General features: G+C 42.6%; 1 protein-coding gene across 1 annotated transcript in view; it reads left to right on the forward strand.

The window, feature by feature from the left end:
* The first annotated feature begins 356 nt into the window (after positions 1–356).
* The window catches only part of PRTG (protogenin), a 113,127-nt gene continuing 97,334 nt past the window's right edge, over positions 357–16,149 (forward strand). The window contains exons 1-2 of the mRNA XM_077829102.1: positions 357–411; positions 2,808–3,110. Coding sequence (XP_077685228.1) covers positions 357–411; positions 2,808–3,110 — 358 coding nt within the window. The remainder of the gene's footprint in view (positions 412–2,807; positions 3,111–16,149) is intronic.

Raw genomic sequence — 16,149 nt, forward strand, 5'->3', positions numbered from 1 at the left:
CCCCCAGAGAGCCCCAGTGTCCCGCCCCCGTCTTCCCTCAGGGTCCCTCTTTCCCCTCCTCCCCGCGGCCCTGCCCCTCGCCCCGCTCCCAGGCCAATGGAGACTAGATGCAGAAAGTAGAGCCGGGACAGCCGCGCACTCAGGGAGGCTCTGTCCATCCCCTTTCTCCTCCCCTTGTCCATTGATCAGGGGCGCGCTCCCTCCCCTTGCACTGTGTCCGTGCGCCGGGGCTCGGCCACAGGGAAAGAGTCCGCGGGAGTGGGAATCCGCGGCGGAGGGGCGGCTCCGGCTCAGAGCGGGGAGAGGCGAGGACGCTGGGGGCGCGCGGCGGGAGCATGCCAGGCAGAGCCCACTAAATGGCGCCGGTTCCCCATCGGATGCTGCTCTGGGCGCTGATCGTCCCCATCCCAGGTGAGTCCAGGCGGGGGCGGGCTGCTTCGGCCGCAAACTTTGCAGCGCTTGCCCGGCCCCCGGCTCGTGCATCTCCGCGGCGGGCGGGGAGCCAGCGCCGCCCTGGGGGACCTGCCCGCCCGGCGCGGAGACTGGGCAGCCCCCGGGCGTCGGTGCGGACAGCTGGGGGGCACCGGTCCCCGCTTCTCTTTCCCCGGCCGGCCGGCCGCTGCCCTTAATGGCCGCGCTGCTGCTGTCCAGCCTCCCCCGCTCCCGTCCATTGTCCCCGGTGGCCGCCGGCCGGGAGCCCGCCTGCACGCCCGGGGTTCCTCTTCGGCCACGAGCCCGAGGGCGACGGGGCGGCTGCTGCACGGACCTTCCGCAGCCCGGGCATCCCGCGTGGGCAGCGCTCCCAGGGAGCTGGCGGGGGGTGGTGGCTGCTCTCCCCGGCCCCCATCCATTGTCCCCTCTCCGGCCCTGTGCTGGGCGAGGGGGAGCGACGGGGAGGGGAAGTGGGGGCTGCTACTGTCCAGTGCTCCCGGGGCAAGGGCGGGTATCCCGTGTGGGGGAGGAGGCTTTCTCCGGCCCGGCTCTCTGTGCAGCCAGGAGAACGGGGGCTGGGGCTGCGGCCGCACGTGGTTTTATTTATATTGTTCCAGCGGGGGCAGTGCCGGAGCCCGGCTCTGCCCCGCTTCCAGCCAGCCGCCGGGAAAGTTACAGAGCCGCGGGGGTGGCGAGCCTGGGTAGCTGCCGTTTGCTCCCGTGCAGCCAGTTACCTGCAGCGTGAAGAGGGGCCCAGGCCCGAGAGGGGCAGCGGGTGGGGGATGATTTTCAGCAGGCAAACGGAGTGGTGGGAGATGCTTTTGGGGAAGGCTGGGAGTGAATTGGGGAAGATACTATGCCAGGGGAAGCCGCCGCCAATTGGATCCTTGCACTGGCTGGCATTTTCATTCACTGCATCTGGGTTAGAGACCGTCCTGCACCTTCTTTTTTAATTGCCAGTGTCTGGCTTTCACTTTCCCGGCTCAGATCTTTGTTAGCATGAGAAAGGGATCAAAGGCGGACCCGTGATTGGAGTCACAACAGGAGAGGAGGGTGCAGGCGTAATCTGCATAGCCCGGGAGCTGCTATGAAAGGGAGCAGGCAGGAGCTCTCAGATGTGTGCGGATCCTGGGCAAATTGCGTGATTGGAGGGTTCCTGGACGTTTATTGATCAGGACCCGAGAAATCTATTGCCAAGGAGTTTCTGTCCTAATCAAGAGCTGCCCATTCAGTGAGCCCCCCCATCTCTCTGCAGAGAGAACATATTTTTTTTATAAAGCCCCCCGCCTTTATCAGTGGAGGGGAAGCGGGATGGGTGTACGGGGACTCGTCGCTACTCATCAACTTTATCTCGATTTAGGCGTGTGTTGGGGGCGGGAGTAAGGCTGGGAAAACCTGGTTTCCTCTGCGAAGCGGTTCTTCTAACGAAATGTGTATTGGTTAATTAAACCTCCCCCACCCCCATTAGACAGTAAGCGATCAATTAGTCACGCGTTTCTGGAACAGTTGGCCATACACACAAGTTGAAATAAAGGTTTGCTAATTCCTGCCTTTCCTCCCCCGCTGGGTACCAGTGGCAAGAATTACCAACTCTGGAAAATTGCATTGTTTGTATTCTAAATACCTCTGCTGAACTGCAGAAATGAAGCAAATTGGTCAGGTTTTCTGGCAGAGTTGACATTTTGCCACCTCCAAAACACAAGACTCCAACCCCCCGAATTTGTCACAAAAGGTAAAAGTTTCTCCCACGGAAATAGGTGCAGAGGGGCCAGACACTTCTGAGGACATAGGAAAGAACCCTCTAGCTCCCAAAGACAGGGTTTTGCTAATGATTTCTTGTAAAATTAGAGTTTTATGACTTACCCTGTTCAAGATCTTTTTGACAAGCTTGTAAAATTAGCAAACAGCTTGTGCTCCCTGATTCCCCTGAAGATGATACTAATACTTTACCAGCAAAAGCTCCACATCTGTATGAGGATTATTTTATTACTCTGTTTGCAAAAGCATCAGATGATGTCTTTTTGCCTAGATTGGTGGGAATCAGGGAAAGGAGAGAGATGGAGAAAAGTTTGTTTGAATATTCAGATTCCAATTTTTTGTGCTGAATCTTGGTTATGATAACATAAATATTTAAAACTCTAATCCTGCTTTCTCATACATTTGAACAAGGAAGCAAATATTTGTGTAGTTATTTGGGGCCTGATCCTTTTGCTTCCCCAGAACACAGAGATTTTACTTCAGTGGGAGTAGAACCTGGTACTCGCAGGGCACAGATATCATTATCACACCAGTACAATTGTGATATGCTTTGCAAGACTGCTTTATGATGCTTGCATACCTGTACTTACAGACAAAAATGGTTTTATTTCTCTCAGGAGTATGGTGCTTTAGTGAGCTGTTTTTTGTAAAAGAGCCACAGGATATAACCGTCACAAGGAAGGACCCAGTGGTTTTAGATTGCCAGGCACATGGCGAAGTTCCCATTACGATCACATGGCTGAAAAATGGAGCAAAAGTTTCTGAAAATGAACGGATCTACACGTTATCCAATGGCTCTTTATACATCAGTGAGGTGGAAGGAAAAAGAGGAGAACCATCTGATGAAGGATTTTACCAGTGTTTAGCACTGAACAAATATGGGGCCATTCTCAGTCAAAAAGGTCACCTTACACTAGCAAGTAAGTTCTAGCACTTGAATCTCTTGTTTATCACAGTTACATGTAGTTACCAATTTATTAACCTGTTTCCATATTTGTGGCTTCACTACCTTTAAGACAGCACAACCCTGTATTGTTCTATGTACAAGACAGGTTAAACAAATATTACCAAAAATAAAACAAATGGATTTAATTTCTGTTAAAATCTTTGTTATTTATAATGTGTGTGAGATTATGGGCCAGATCCTTCCCTGTAACTCCACAGAAACCATTGGAATGACACCAGGAGTTAATTTGACCCACTATTTGTGGCATTCCCTTTGGTAAAATACACTGGTAATATAAAGTTATCACGTTCTGTTTCAAACCGTTTTTAAGAATTGTTTTACAAACACTACAGTTGTAACGTTAGAATTGTTGCCTACAAGTGAGTGAAATGATAAATTTGTAAGACAGGCTTTCAATTGTTGACCAGTTCTTAAGATATCGCAAGCCAGAGGAGAACCTTAATGTGTGTAAGGTGGTTTTCTAGGGTCTGAGGAGCCCTGAGGGTTGAACTCTTGAGGTGAGGCCACACTCAGACACGCTCTTATAGCCAGGGAGAACTGGACTGGGTTCCTTCTGGAATTGGTTGATGCTACTATTTAACTGAACCAGAGGTCACTGTTGAGTACTGCTAGTAACTACTACTAGGGTCAGATTATTGAATGTATTTAAACTAGGCATCCATCTGCCTCTTTAGATTCCTAAATATCCTTAAAATTCTGCCCCTGAGTGTGCTGTCTTTGCAGACTAGGAACTGAACTCCGGTCTTCTGCATGACAATAAAGAGGTCTGCCACTAAGTTATCTGATTCCTTCCACATAATGTGTGTGTGTGTGTGTGTGTGTGATTTATATACTATAATCATATAAGTTATATGTACTTTCTGCTATGCTGTGTCTTTGGGAACAAAAGAAACAGCATACCAGAAAGTACATATAAACTTGTATGATTATAGTCAAGCCTCTGGTTTTCTCTGTGAAGATAGTCTTAATTTCTCCAGCAGGGTCTTCCTCTACTCATTTCCACCATGACTTCTGTGGCAGCTTAAAATAAATTCAGAACTGTGCGGTGCTACCTAATTTGAAGCTAATTAATACAATCAGTGCAGTACTCCTAGATTAATGTTATTAATTTTAATACTTTTTTTCAGAATATTAAGCTTTCAGTTTATTTATACACCCACAATTTCACTGTGCTCTAGGATTTGATATCATTGGTTTTTAGAAGGTGTCAGGAGGAGAAGTGAAGGTTTGTGTTAGTTTAATCAGGCCTTTAGGTATTGAAGTGATGATTTTTTGGGTGTGGGGGGTATTTGACACTGGGGAAGGCATCATCTTGAGAGGGACTGAACTCTAGTTCTCTACTCTTGAAAGCAACATCTGTTGTTAGAATCATAGAATATCAGGGTTGGAAGGGACCTCAGGAGGTCATCTAGTCCAACCCCCTGCTCAAAGCAGGACCAATCCCCAATTTTTGCCCCAGATCCCTAAATGGCCCCCTCAAGGATTGAACTCACAACCCTGGGTTTAGCAGGCCAATGTTCAAACCACTGAGCTATCCCTCCACCCCCACTTCTAACTTCCATTTAAATAAAAAACTGATGGATAAGATATTAGGTGGATATTTCTGATAGAATGGTCAGAAGTGAAATAGTGACCGAGTTGCAACTTAAATTTGATTTTAACATTTTTATGCATCATTGAGATGAATTGAGACAGTTTGTCTCTCTTAGAGTCATTGTTTCAGGCAGTGTATTGGCAGACTCAAGAAGATAGTGTTGCATTGGTTCACATCTGGAAGTTTTTGTTTTCTTAACAACCAGAGGGAGCAAGACTTAACTTTAAAAAAGCTTAGATTCATCAGGAGGTGATGGATCCTGTGTCTAGACCTGTAGACTTTCAGAAAATCCAGGGCATTGTTTAATACAGGGCACTTCCAGAAGAGTGGTGTGGCATCATGCACCTTGAAAGATATTAGTATAAGACTCCTGGAGTTTCTTGTTGGAGTCTGTATTAAGAGAGTATTTAACTTTAGTAAGAAATAGTGGTATTAAATCCAGTTGAAACATTACTTCTTCAAAAGGTAATTTTGTTTGTGATAAATCTTTATTCAAGACTTTAACAAGTGAAAAGTTGTGACTAACTGATTTGAGTTGTGGAATGGCATTCTTGTTTTACTGGTTGTGCTTTCCTCTTTTCTTTTTACTAAAAAAAATTAAGATTCTTCCCTTGGAAAAAACGTGTTTTGTCTAGTTTGTTTAAAGCTGTCCTATTCATTGACAAAACTGGAAAAGATACTGGATTTCTAGATGAATGTTTTTTAAAAAGGCAAGTGGGTACAGTGATTGTAATAGGTGTTAGCTGCATATAGATGATTATTTTAAATAATAGCTAAACATGATGTAATCTTGTGTTGAAATGTGTTCCTTGTCATAGTGCAGTCTTAATACTTGAAATGTCAGTCTGTTATTAGCCCATGAAATAAGGTGATAACTGATATTGTTATATTTTGAAACCCATATAATATGGATGCAAAACTGTTTTAAAGCCCCCTTTTCATAAGGATTCTATCTACTAACAGGATCTGAATGAACTGCCAGCATTCTGAACTTATGAAAATAAAGTTTTGTGGGGTGTGTAGTTTTTCAAATCATTGTATTTCAGAGCAGTTGTCAGTTGCTGTAAAAGCAAATTACTTTATCTTGTGATCAAGGTAAAGAAGGAACTATATATATTAAACAGGTGGAGAATAGGCATTAAATGGGCATTCTTTCTTTGGAGGAAAAAAAAGAAAATGCTGTCTTAGCTACTGGTAGCAGCAGGGTGCAAGGATGTTCTTTTACTTTGCATTGTCATAGCTTTCACCAGCAAGCTTATCTTTTGCTTCAGAAGTGTAATACTTCGTGTTGCATTTGGAAACCTAAAACTTTAATCTGTCCAAGAGTTTAAGATCTGAACACACAAGGAGATCAGGTCTTGGTTTCTAAAGTTAGGAACTGGAAGCTGAAGGTTGCACTCTAGGCAAGAATTCCATTATTCATGTGCAAATTAAGAATTCACAGGGTTAAAAGGTTAGAAACTGGCCAGGATGAGGTTTACCCTTGTGATAAAGAGCAGATGACCCTCATTCATTGGCCAAAGCTTTCATGTAGCTCCTCTGCAAAGTTAGTGATTGCCATGAATTGTTCTTGAGGAATGCAGAAATTCAAATGTGAGCAGGCCTTTCCTTAAGTGTCACTATGGAGCCTTATCTCATGAGCACATCAGAGCAGGTCTGCAGGGACAAGGTTCCTCCCTAGAGGCCCCAAGGCTTTGCTTTCCTGTTGTTCATCCATGCACAAAAGAATTTGACTAATTTAGTTTTTTCCAGAAGATCCCCCTACTCTTTTTTTTTTTTTTAAAGGATACTCTTGAGTTAAGATATCAGTTAGGCAAAAATAAATATTATTTTTGGTTGATGTTTGTAGTTACTTCCAGTTTAGGGTAATTGAAGTGTGGGGGAAGGGGAGAAGGAGGTTCCTTCTGCAGCACAATTCTTTGTGAGGTGCCATGTGTGAGTAAAATGCTAATACCTGAAGATTTAAATAGTTTATTCAAAGTTCAGCCCATCCCTGCTATTTGTAGCAGGATTCCCACTGCCAAAATACCAAAGCAGTATTATATGGATAACTTCTCAAAGCTTTTTTTTTGGTACCGCGACAACCAGTCAAAAGTAACACAAACCTAGACTTTGTAAACTTGAAATGCTAAAATGGGAATAAAATTTCACAGTGCAGAGTTGTATGAACTGTCTGAAAATACATCTGTTGCAACAAAGTTAGGCGTGAGATAACATGGCATTAAGAAAAAGTGGAGGAGGAGGATTGTGTTCTGAAGTCAGTAAAGCTGGCTGTTAAGTAGTGATTGGGCAGGATGCTAATTGTTTATTTCCTTTCCACAAAAGGTGGAAATTGAAGTCTTAAGATGGATGGAGGGGGCACATACAGCTGCCTGGAACATTCTGAGATAACCCCTTTTTCTCAGCTTGTAGGCTTCAGCTGAATTGATCTTAAACGCCCGATTTTAAATCAAACGGAAACAAACGTAATTTTTCCACAGTTAACATGCTTGTTTCTATGTTACATGAGAATGAAAGGTTACACAAGCAGTAGGTTGACTGAATATTAAACATGTCTTAACACTATGATTTAATTCCTGTGAGCACAACAGTAATCTCATGTTGACTTGCAGCTCATGAGCTGCAGATCCTTTTGAACTTATCAGGCTAAACTTTGCATCAGTGACATAAATTTAAAATTTTGATTGACCACTACAAACAGTGAGGTGCCTCAAACCTCTTATTTACTTCTAGTCACATTACAGTGGGATTAGGTAATGCTGTTTGCCAGTGTTTTTAATGCAACCTTTTGCTTTCAGTTTTTAAATATTTTGACTACTTAAAAGAGCAGTGAGCTGAATGTTGATGAATGTGTATCCACACTGAAAACATTTCCCCTGTTATAAAAACAAAATTTATACGTGGATTTAGAAAATACTTTTATAAAGGCATTTACAGCAATCCAATCCAATGTTATTTCATTTTGTATATCACTTTACTTTCAAACTACCTTCAAAACGTTATTAATATCATACATATACTAGTAACAAGTGATGAGGTACAAGTATAGAAGAAAAGAGATGGTTTTCAACTGAGGTTGTTATAACTGCAGATGGCAGGAGCTCTAGAAGAGAACACTCCTGTAATAAGAGTAGTATGAAGGTACTAATCCTGAAACATTTAGGATTACAAACTGGCTGAATGCTTTTTTCTTTTTAATTCCACGGTTGCAGACATATTGGTTAGTAGGTTTTCTCGGCATGCATCTCTAGGAGAATACACCTTGCTAGAAACAAAAGTGGGTGGTCAGCCCTTGAGATGGTCTGATTTTGATATTTGTGGAGGGAGAAGGAACTAGAGTTGTCCCAGTGTTTTGCCTCCTGCAAGTGAATTTGGTCACGTGGCAATGGTAAATAATTACAAAGGAGTTTGTTCCTAATAAAAGTTCCTGGATCAGTGTTAGACAAATGAGAAACCGATACTGACACTCTCCCGCCCGGCTTCACTGTAGAGCTTCATTCTGGAACCTTCCCCAGCCACCTTTCAGAAGCTTTTTTCCCCCCTGCAACCATTTAAAAGAAATAGTACACCCATTCTTTCAAGTTGCGATATCAGACCAGCACTAATTAGCCTTGTGCACTAGGAAACTTCTTACCCCTTTTTCAGCAATGATTTAGCTGCACTGGTCTTACGAACCACATATGCACTAGTGTGAACTGAATGCTGGGGTTTTTGCCAGTGTCCTTGCCAAAAACAGGCAAGGCAATGCCTATTTTAGATGCACTCTTACAGTGTCTTTTTCTTCTGCATCCCTATTGGAGAAGCATGGGTGGTATAGTTGTGTGCATAACTGTCGTCCAAGCAGTTGACCTGGGTTCATTTCCTGGCCAATGCAGTAGTATATCTCCTTTGGAGAAATATGGTTTTGGTGAGTTTTCACAACAGTTGAATTTTAATTTTGTGTTAAAATGCCTCAGTTTGGCATTTCTGGCTGACCTTGCTCTCCTTTTCAGCTAGTAAATTCAAGGCTATGTTGTTATGTATTATACATGTAAGGTGATAAAAGTAGTAAATAGTTTTACAGGCTCCTTTTTAAAGGAGCACTCACTTTTATTGGCAGCTTGCCTAGAAGCTAATAAAATCTTCATGTACCTGAGAAATGTAGCCCAGTACCACTCTTTCCTTGTGCAGTTGCTCAGAGCTATGACTCTGTCACTTGCATAAGTTCCATGTGTGACCGTTGCTCTAAACTGCAAGACTTTTTATTGCAAAGCAATGCACTGAAGCAAGGGATGGTGCTCTACTTACAAGTCTTCCTTTGCTTCTTGTAGGAATTGTTGAAAGGGTATTCAGCATGGCTCCCTTTTGTCAGCCAGCTCTGATTATTCTAAAGAAAAGGGTCTCTGAGCAGTTGTTTGCCTAGATACTTGTTGTCACATCTTCACAATTTAACAGCTGGGCCTATTGATGGAGTGCAGAACAATTTAAAACAATGACAAAAGAGAATCTTCAGGAAAGAGCTTAAAATTATTAAGTATTTTAATACAGAAACATGGTGATTTCTCTTGTTGGAAATTTCCTTTTTTAAAAGTAAATATGGAATACCTTCATCTACTACATTTTATATCTAGAATTTTGGAGATTAATCTTTTGTTTCAGTTTTGTATTGTTTTTGTTATTCCTTCAATAGGCCCAGCTGTTAAATTGGGATTGATTACTTCCAGTCTTTATAACTGGTAATTGCCACCTAAGTGAAAAAGTAATCAACAATGTAAACTTCTTAGCATTTTGTTGAGCAAGTGTGGGTTGTATGGTCAGCATTAGTTACTAGAGTCAGCCTTTAGGAAGCTCTTAAGGAGCAGCAATCCCAATTTTTAAATCTGATAGTCTCTACAACAAAGTTAGGGGAGGGGAAAAACTGGTATTATGTCTAACTACTTAAAAACCAGCCGATATTTGGAGTCTGTGGGTAGACCTAATAACCTGAACTCAAACTGGAACAACTTTTTGTTTTGCATTATTCATTGCACTCATAATATTCTCACATAATTCTACATAACACATGTTTTTTACAAAAGATAAACAGCTGATACATGAAGGAGATGGAGTTGAAACTGCAGCACAACAGGGGGGCAGTACTTGATTAAAATGATTAGCTTCATCATTCCAACCCTTGCTAATTTATTGTCATTCTTAAGTCTAATCAGAGGATCTTGAGGGGCGGGGAGGTGCTTTGTGTCATGTTAGAGAGGAGAAAGCAAACATTTCTAGTGAAGGCTCAGCACTCATATGAAGTATTTCCTTTACTACTTAACTAGCTTTTATATGTATTGTCTCTTAACTCTCAACAGTCTTTAAAGACCAAATTCTTAATATCTTATCTAGTGGGGCCAAATTTAAAATAAAAAGCTTTCTCCCCTCCCCTTTCTGGAGAATTTACCCATTACCCACTGTGGTTTTTTACGACATGAACATTTGCAAAGGGAAGATAAATGAAGTGACATCTGGATAATACCATCATTGTGCAGGGTCCTATTTTAAAATGCTTATTCCTCAACTGCCTGACTTTGTTGGGCCTGCTGGGAAGGTATTTTTGACATATTGGTGCAATTGTAACATGGAAGAATCAGATGTGGAATTTTTTTTTTTAAATGCACTTAAGGTCTGCCTTGTACTTATTAAGATTATTTAGACCATTCTCGCTGTAGTAACCTAAAAATGTTAGAATCTGAAATCTTTGTGTTAATGGGAAATGATTCCAAGGCGACTTTTAGCCTTTTTAGATCAATAATGAAAAACATTCTTGTCCTGTACAACATTTAAAACTCCTGCCTAGGAATCCTCCTCCTATCTCCCGTACCTTTGTTCTCCAGTCTTATTTGGTAAAACATAAATAATAACATGAAACAACATACTTTTTAGAATTAATTCAGTCATTTTGGGAACAATTAAAAATTGCAGAGTCACAGTGATTTTGATCTTGTTTGGTGGGGTGAGTGGGAGAGAGGTGGCATTGGAAGTTTAGAACGTTCCATAAGAAGTGGAAAAGGCAAAACCACTCTTTGAGAGTCCACCTATGCAGGTCAGATTGCAGGTTCGGGACCTAAACTGGTATAAACATGCAGCATGTTTTGCTAGACCAGTGGTCTCCAATCTTTTTACGTGCAAGGTCACTTTTTGAATTTAAGTGCAACCCAGGATCTACCCTGCTCCTTCGCCGAGGTCCTGCCACTTTCCTGGAGCCCCGGCCCGCCCCACTCCCTACAACCTCCCTCCATCTGTTGCTCGCTCTCCCCCACCCTCATTCACTTTCACTGGGCTGGGGCAGGGGGTTGGGGTACGGGGGGGGTGGGCTCTGGGAGGTAGTTTGATGCAGGAGGGGGCTCAGGGCTGGGGCAGGGGTTTGGGGTGCAGGAGAGGGTATGGGGTGCTGGTTCTGGGAGGGAGCTCAGAGCTGGGGGTTGGGGTGCAGGCTCCTGGTCGGCAGCACAGCGGGGCTAAGGCAGGCTCCCTGCCTGCTCCAGCCCCACACTCCTCCCGGAAGTGGCCAACACACCCCTGGGGTCCCTGGGTGGGAGCATGTGGCTGTGCACGCTGCTCCTGCTTGCAAGCACAGCCTCCGCAGCTCCCATTGGCCATAGTTCCCTGTTTCCTGCCAATGGAAGCTGCAGGGGCGGTGCTTGTAGGCAGGAGCAGTGCGCGGAGACCCCTGCACCCTCACCCCCAGGGCCACGGGAACGTGCTGGCCGCTTGTGGGAGAGGCATGGGGCCAGGGCAGGGAGCCTGCCTTTGCGGCGCTGCACTTTTAGTGGCTGGAGATCGTGATGAACAGGCAGAGGCTCCAGGATCGACCAGTCGATCATGATCTACAGGTTGGTGACCACTGTGCTAGACTGTCTAAGCATCTAAGGCCTGTTTTTTCAAATGTGCTGCTTTGTCCATGCTACCAACTTCAAATTTGGCTGTATGCTCCAGGGTGCATGTGGAATAAAATTTAAATCTGTGATCTATTTATTACTCAAGTAGATATTTTTGTGTGTTGAGTTTTCAAATATGCATTTTTCCCCCTGTTCAATCCACAGTAGCACATTTTGTTTTTAACTGGCATGGTTCAGGACACTACAAATTCTTTGGAGTCTCTATATTCTAGTTATGTAGTAAGGAGGAAAGTTTCTAGTACTAAAAATACATCTTTCCCCATATTTCTAACACACATACAAATAGCAATCCATCTGTAACTTTAGTGGGTGAGTGGCAGCTGAGATGGAGAGGTTGAAGGATAATACAGGTCTGAGTCTATAAGATGGAGAATGCCTTTTTGTAGATAGTAGAACCGTCAGGGAATTAGCAGGTTAGCAGTTACATGTATCCTTTCCACCTTATGCTAACATCAGCAGTAGCATGTGGTACTAAAGGCCCTCTTGATTACTAGATGTCAAGATTGCAGAAGGGTGCGTGGAGAGATGGGGCATTGGAAGTTAGTCTCTCCTTTTCCATTCTTTTTAGAATATACTTGGTCTTGTAGTGAATGCTGAACATTACATTAAATCTAGTCTAAAATATTGACAGTAATAATCTGTAAACCACAGACATGCAATTTGACAATCCCTCTAAGGCTTGCTCCCTGTGAATGACTTTCTTTATGACAAATTTCAGTGAGAAATGATATAATTTTCTTATGCAGCCATCCCTGCTGGTCTCTTCAGCCAATAAGAATTAGGAAGCCTTTTCTATAGATATACTGACCAAAAATATTCCCTAGAAAAACCTTTCCTTCAAAAAACAAAACTGTAGAGCTTTGCAATTATGCTTTAATTGTTATGATAGTCAAATGCTAAGTATGTTCCTAGTTCACAGTGGGATCAAGACCATGTTAGCTACAGCTATGTTTAAATATGATTGTCCCTAGTAGGGTTCTCTGGTATAATTTCTCTGAGCAATGTGGAGCAGGATTTTGTTGGTGAAATCTGGTGAAAAGGATGCACTACGCTAGCAGGGAAGGTGTCTTCGCTGTGACTTGGCTGCTTACCACAATTGCTGGTGGGGGGGAAAAATCCCTGTCCATATTAGGTATTGAAACCAGGCTAGAATACTGAATTCAAGCCTGGTTGTAGCATGGTTCTGATCTCAGTGTGGATATGACCATAGAAAGACCATTATCATTTCTCTGACTCTTATTCAGGTCAAGAACCTCTGCACCAAGACTCTGATGCAGAAAAGCCCTGAAGCACATGCTTAAGTCCGTTCCTGTTGAGGACATCTCTTAAAAATAAATAAAAGAATAAACTTTTAAATCCTGTGCTTAAGTGCTGTCCCAAATAGGGATGCTTTTCTGAATCTTAGCTTAAATCTGACACTGCTGTTCAGATATTTTATGTGCTCAGAATGGATAGAGGTGCTTAACTCTAATCACAATTTATAGTAATTGGCATAATGCTGCAAAAGCAGAGAATGTTAACCAGTTCGATACAGTTTAAACCACATTTCTGAGTCCAATATACTCACTTAGTTCAATTAAGTCGGTGGTCCCCAGACTGCGGGGTGTGCCTCCCTACAGGGGCATAGAGGACCATTGGTGGCAGCTCCCATGGGGGTCGGGGAAGGAGCATCACCCATCTGTGCTCTGCCCTGAGCCGTGGCCCCACTCCTGGCCCCAACTGCAGTTCCCAGAGGAAGGCGGGGGTGGGTGGGGCCAGGACAGATTCCATTATGGGTCGGGGTGGGGGGCGGGCGTGATGAAAAGAGTTTGGGGACCACTGCACTAAGTACTAGAATTGTAATTTTGATATTAATGACAGTAAGACTTTGTGTTGAGAAGACGCATGTTAGTCTGGGGAACTGTAGTGTCATTTTCAAAGTGTGTGAGTTTGTGTTTTTTCCCCCTATGAAAGACAGTTTTGAAATAAATAACCAGTCTGATTGGCCAGAGGGAGGGAAGGAGTACACCAAAGTTATTACAAGCATTGAACATGTCATCTGGTGTCCTTTTAATATATAGCTAGAGGGAAGTTAAACTAATTCATAGGAGACTGTGATGTGTATCTTTATACACTCTGATGGGTGAATGTGAAAGCTGAAAGGGATTACATGGATAGAAGCAGTTTTATAACTCCTGATTGATTTTCAGTGTCTCCAGATTAGATTCCTTTGCGCATTGATCGATTACGTTTGTTTTCATTTCAGGAAAAGTAATTCTGTGTGTCAGAACTTTTCTCATGCAAGAAAAGTTAATGTTTGTTAATTTCATTGGCAAATGGATAGAATTATCAGAGCTTCTTAGTAGACACATCACTGAAGAGAGAGCTGCAGCTCATTTACAGCCTTGTGTGACTTCACTGTTCAGATCTGCCAAAGATTTTGCTCCTCAGGCAAAAAGAGTTTAGGTTTTGATTCCAGATTCACCTTTGACCATGTGGGACTGAGTAGTACCTGAAGAACTGGGAAGAGAAAAACAACTGGCCTTTATTTCTTAAATCTCCTTAAGCCTCGAGGCAGTATTGAGCAAGTATGAGGTGGTAATGGTCAGCCCTATGTTCTCCAGCATTGCCTCTATAGGGACCCTCCATCAGCCTATCAGTGAGGGGGTACTATCTGCTCTTCTGTCACGAAAGCTCATGCTCAAATAAATTGGTTAGTCTCTAAGGTGCCACAAGTACTCCTTTTCTTTTTGCGAATACAGACTAACACGGCTGTTACTCTGAAACCTGTAAAATTGTGGCTTGTCACTCATTTCCTATGTGCATTAAAATAACTAAAAAGAAAAGGAGTACTTGTGGCACCTTTGAGACTAACCAATTTATTTGAGCATAAGCTTTCGTGAGCTACAGCTCACTTCATCGTAGTTCACGAAAGCTTATGCTCAAATAAATGTGTTAGTCTCTAAGGTGCCACAAGTACTCCTTTTCTTTTTGCGAATACAGACTAACACGGCTGCTACTCTGAAACCTGTCATCATAAAAGCAGGGAGTCCAGTGTTGTAAATTTCCTTCTGATATGTGTTCCCACCTCAGTTGTTTAACATCCTTCCATCTCTGTTCTCATTTCTTTTCCCCATCAGTTTTGTTTTATAAAGTCTCCTCTCTCTCTTCTTTTGCTCTGTTCCTTGATTTCCCTGCCATTTCCTAATTGTCATGCCTGATGCACATCAATCCTTCTACAGGCAGTCAGGTTTTTAAAATATTCTACGTAGTCTGTACTTCGTTTTTGATTTTTTTCAAACCTGAATGTGTTTTGCCTCCCTTTCTCCCAATGTGTGTTTCAGCAATTTAAGAAACAGCATTTTCTAATGACTGGGAGGAGGTGCTCTTTTTCTGCAGACTTATTTGCACAGCTGTGATAGAGGGGAGGGTTAGGAGACACATGGAGGTCAAATTTGCCCCCAAATTTAGACTTAGTAAAAAACTAAGCATTTGCAAAACCTAAAACTAATAGAAAATTTCATTCTTTTTTTAAATTAATGGATACATTTTATTTAAGAAATATTCTCTTGCCTAGTACTAGCGTGTGAGAACCTTGCAGTAAAATTAAGCAGTAACTAATTGTAAACTACGGTGAGATTGTTTACATTTTCTAAACTGAGAGATGTGCAGAAAGTGAAAAACAATGGAAAATGTTACTTTAATTTTGTAAAAGCTAGTTTCAGCTTTAATAATCTACACTGATGTCATAACACAGGAAAGGACACTTGTTTTTTTAAATATATATGATTTTTCTCCTGGCAATGCTACTTTCAAGGTTGAAGAGCTAACAGTTAGAAACACTTTTATCCTTTGAATCTTTCCCAGCACTGGTCCCTTGCTTAGGTCCAATTAAAGGAAATACTTGAGCATATGCTTAAATCCATTCCTATTCAGGAAAACATGTAAGCATGTGTTTTAAAGTTCCATTGACTTCAGTGGAATTTAAACTCAAGCTTAAAGTTAAGCACATGCTTGAGTGTTTCCCTGAATAGGTCTGCTTTCCTGAGTTGGGGCCTTAAGCTCTGTTCTAATGTTGGAATTTAGTAGGCTTCTGAAAAGACTCGATCCAATGTCTATGGAAGTGTTGCCACTGACTTCATTCTGTGTAATAGCCCCTAAATGAATGACTTTGTTACGTTTATAAGGCCACTCTTCATATTCCGTAGAAAAAAGATCTTTCTAGGCTGAGGTTTGAATGTTCCCATCTATTGAATTAACCCTGGAAATATTAGAGAAAACTGCCTATTTAGTTTTTACACTGCTGTTACCTTCAGGGATTTTAAAGCTTGCAAGTGCCAGTACAACCCAGGGTTATTCAGTGGCAGTTAGATCTGTTTTAAGGCTGTTTTTGCTCTTTTGGTGAGATTTCTCAAAGATGGGTCACAGGCCCAGATTTTTGTTTGTCATGGTAAGATGATCATTTTTACACCAGATATTGACTACAATTAAAGAGAAGGCCA

This window comes from Eretmochelys imbricata, chromosome 10 (assembly GCF_965152235.1).
Source record: "Eretmochelys imbricata isolate rEreImb1 chromosome 10, rEreImb1.hap1, whole genome shotgun sequence".
In the NCBI taxonomy this organism is placed as follows: domain Eukaryota; kingdom Metazoa; phylum Chordata; order Testudines; family Cheloniidae; genus Eretmochelys; species Eretmochelys imbricata.